Genomic DNA, 2,498 nt, shown 5'->3' with positions numbered 1-2,498 from the left:
GTCACACTCCCTGTCTCAAGGTTTTCTGTGTCAGATCTGACCCTGGGCTGAGCCCAACCCCTGGGACAGGACCCAAGGCCGCCCACCCGGCGCCTCTCCCCGCTCGTTCAGCCGGGTTTAGGGGCGGGTTTAGCTCGTTAAACCGGGTTTAGGGGCGGGCAGAGCCCAATTCCCGGCAGGGCCCTCCCAGGACGAGCCCCGAGCCCTTGCGAAACCGAAAGGCGCCGCTTGTTATTGCTCAAACTCGCAGGAAACCTCCCCAGAGCAGCTCCTCCTCCTCCTCCTCCTCCTCCTCCTGCTCAGGAAAGCACCAGAACGTCACATTCCCGGACATTCCTTCCTCCCCCGAGTCATTCCACAGGCACGTCCGGGAATTGGGAACTGTCCCACTGGAAGTGGAGCTTTGGATGCGTTTTTTTTAGGTCCTTCCTCCCCGTTTTTTGGGCACAGGAGGGAGCGCAGCCCCCCAAAGCTCGGCCCAAGACCCCCAAAAACCGGGCCCGGGGGGTCCCGTCTCGCTCCCAGTTCGCCCCCAGGATACGGGCACCGGGGGTTCAATCCATGGAAATCAGTTTTCCAGGGAAGCTGCGGCTGCCCCTGGATCTCCGGGAGTGTCCCAGGCTGGGCTTGGAGCAGCCTGGGATGCGGGAAGGGGTCCCTGCCCAGGGCAGGGGGTGGCACTGGGTGACTTTAAGGTCCCTTCCCACCCAACCCATGCCATGACTCTGTGACCCCCTGAGCGCATCACCCAGAATTTTCCAACCCCCAAATAAAACCCTAAACCGGGGGTGGGAAGATTCCAAACTCCCGAACTAAGGAATTCCTGGATTCTGGACCCGAGGGCTAATCTGTAACCAGATTATCTGCCCCGCACAGGCCCCCGGCGGCTTTTCCTCCTCCTCCTCCTCCTCCCAGCCGGGCAAAGTTCGGTTTCATTTTTTTTAATCTCCTCTCGGTTGCCTTTTATTTAACCCTTCATTCCAAACCCGGGGCTCAACATCCCGGGAATTACCCCGCCCGGCTCCAAAGGTGCCCCCAAGGGGCTCCCCCATACAGCGGGGGGAACCCCCGACCCCAAGGGTGGACCCCCAACCCCGGGGAGATCCCCCGACATCGGGGGGGCTTCGGGGATGGACCCCCGATCCCAAAGGTGGACCCTCAACCCCAAGGGTGGACCCCCGACCCGGGGGACTCCAGGGGTGGATCCCTGACTTCAAGGGGCTCCCCGAACCACGGAGGGAAACCCCCGACCCCAAGGGTGGATCCCCCACCCCAAGAGGCTCCGGGGGGTGGATCCCCGACCCCAAGGGGCTCCCCCAACCACGGGGGAGAGCCCTGACCCCAAGGGTGGACCCCCGACTGCGGGGGGTTCCCCCAACCACAGGGGTTCCGGGGGGGGATCCCCAACCTCGAGGGGCTCCCCCAACCACGGGGGAGACCCCTGATCCCAAGGGTGGACCCCCAACCCCGGGGAGCTCCCCCGACACCGGGGGGGCTTCGGGGATGGATCCCCGACCCCGAAGGCGGACCCTCAACCCCAAGGGTGGACCCCCGACCCCAAGAAGCTCGGGGGGATGGATCCCCGACCCCGAGGGGCTCCGGGGGTGGACTCCCGACCCCGGGACCACCCCTCCCTGTGCCCCCTCTCACAGGGGAGAGCCCCCCAAATCCCCCCCCGTACCGGCACCGGGGTCCGTGGCTCGTCCCCCGGACCCTCCCTCCATCCCCTCCCGCCCCGCCGGGTGGAGGCTCGGGGCCGCCGTGGCCCCGTCACCCACCTTGAAAGGCGAGTTCGTGCTTCCTCATGACCCCATCCCCGACCCTCCGCAGCGTCTCCAGCGCCTTCTCCATCACGGCCTCCCCCGCCGATCCGGGCCGGCCGGGCCCACCCAGCAGCCCGGGAAACAGCTTTTTGCCGCCGGCCGGCGAGGCCTCCCCCGCCGCCTCCCGCAGGTAGCGGCCGATGAGCTCCAGCGTGTCCTGCCGGAGCGGGTCGGGGGGTCCCGGGGGGGTTCCGGGCAGGGAATTGCCCCCTTCCTCCTCTTCGGGAGGGCCCTTCTCGGCCTCGGGGTCGCAGCCGTCCAGCTCCTGCTCGGGGCGCCAAAGAGCCGCGCCGCAGCCAATCAGCGCGCGCGGCGCGGCGCCGCAGCCAATCAGCGAGCGGGGGGGGCAGGCGGCGGCAGCGGGGGGGGCTCGCTCGGCTGAGGCGGCGGCGGCGGCTCCTGAGGCGGCTCCGGCCGGGGCGGCGGTTCCTGAGGCGGCTCCTGAAGCGGCTCCTGCCGAGGGCTCCGGGCGCGGCGGCGGCGGCGCCGCGGGGGCCAAGGCCGGCGAGCCCCCGCAGTAGAGGTTGAAGCCGAGCACGGCCCTGGGCTGGAGGGAGAACATGGCGCCCGCTGCGGGCGGGCCGAGCCCGCCGCCGCCCTTTTATCGGGGAGCGGCGGTGACGTGGAGCGGGGGCGGCCCCGGCACAGGGGGTGGGACCGGCCCGGGACCGGCCC

At 69.3% G+C, this 2,498-nt stretch overlaps 1 protein-coding gene across 2 annotated transcripts in view; it reads right to left on the bottom strand.

The window, feature by feature from the left end:
* The window catches only part of MCL1 (MCL1, BCL2 family apoptosis regulator), a 5,811-nt gene extending 3,360 nt beyond the window's left edge, over positions 1-2,451 (bottom strand). For both annotated transcript variants that reach the window (XR_003532401.1, XM_027672608.1), the window contains exon 1: positions 1,779-2,451. Coding sequence is in view for 1 of the 2 variants with exons in the window: in XM_027672608.1 (XP_027528409.1) it covers positions 1,779-2,385 (607 nt within the window). In the remaining variant the exon portion in view is untranslated. The remainder of the gene's footprint in view (positions 1-1,778) is intronic.
* Between the last annotated feature and the right edge of the window lie 47 nt (positions 2,452-2,498).

This window comes from Neopelma chrysocephalum, unplaced genomic scaffold, assembly GCF_003984885.1.
Source record: "Neopelma chrysocephalum unplaced genomic scaffold, ASM398488v2 Primary Assembly neopelma1_97441, whole genome shotgun sequence".
In the NCBI taxonomy this organism is placed as follows: Eukaryota; Metazoa; Chordata; class Aves; order Passeriformes; family Pipridae; genus Neopelma; species Neopelma chrysocephalum.
This window is presented reverse-complemented; position numbering and strand designations above follow the sequence as displayed.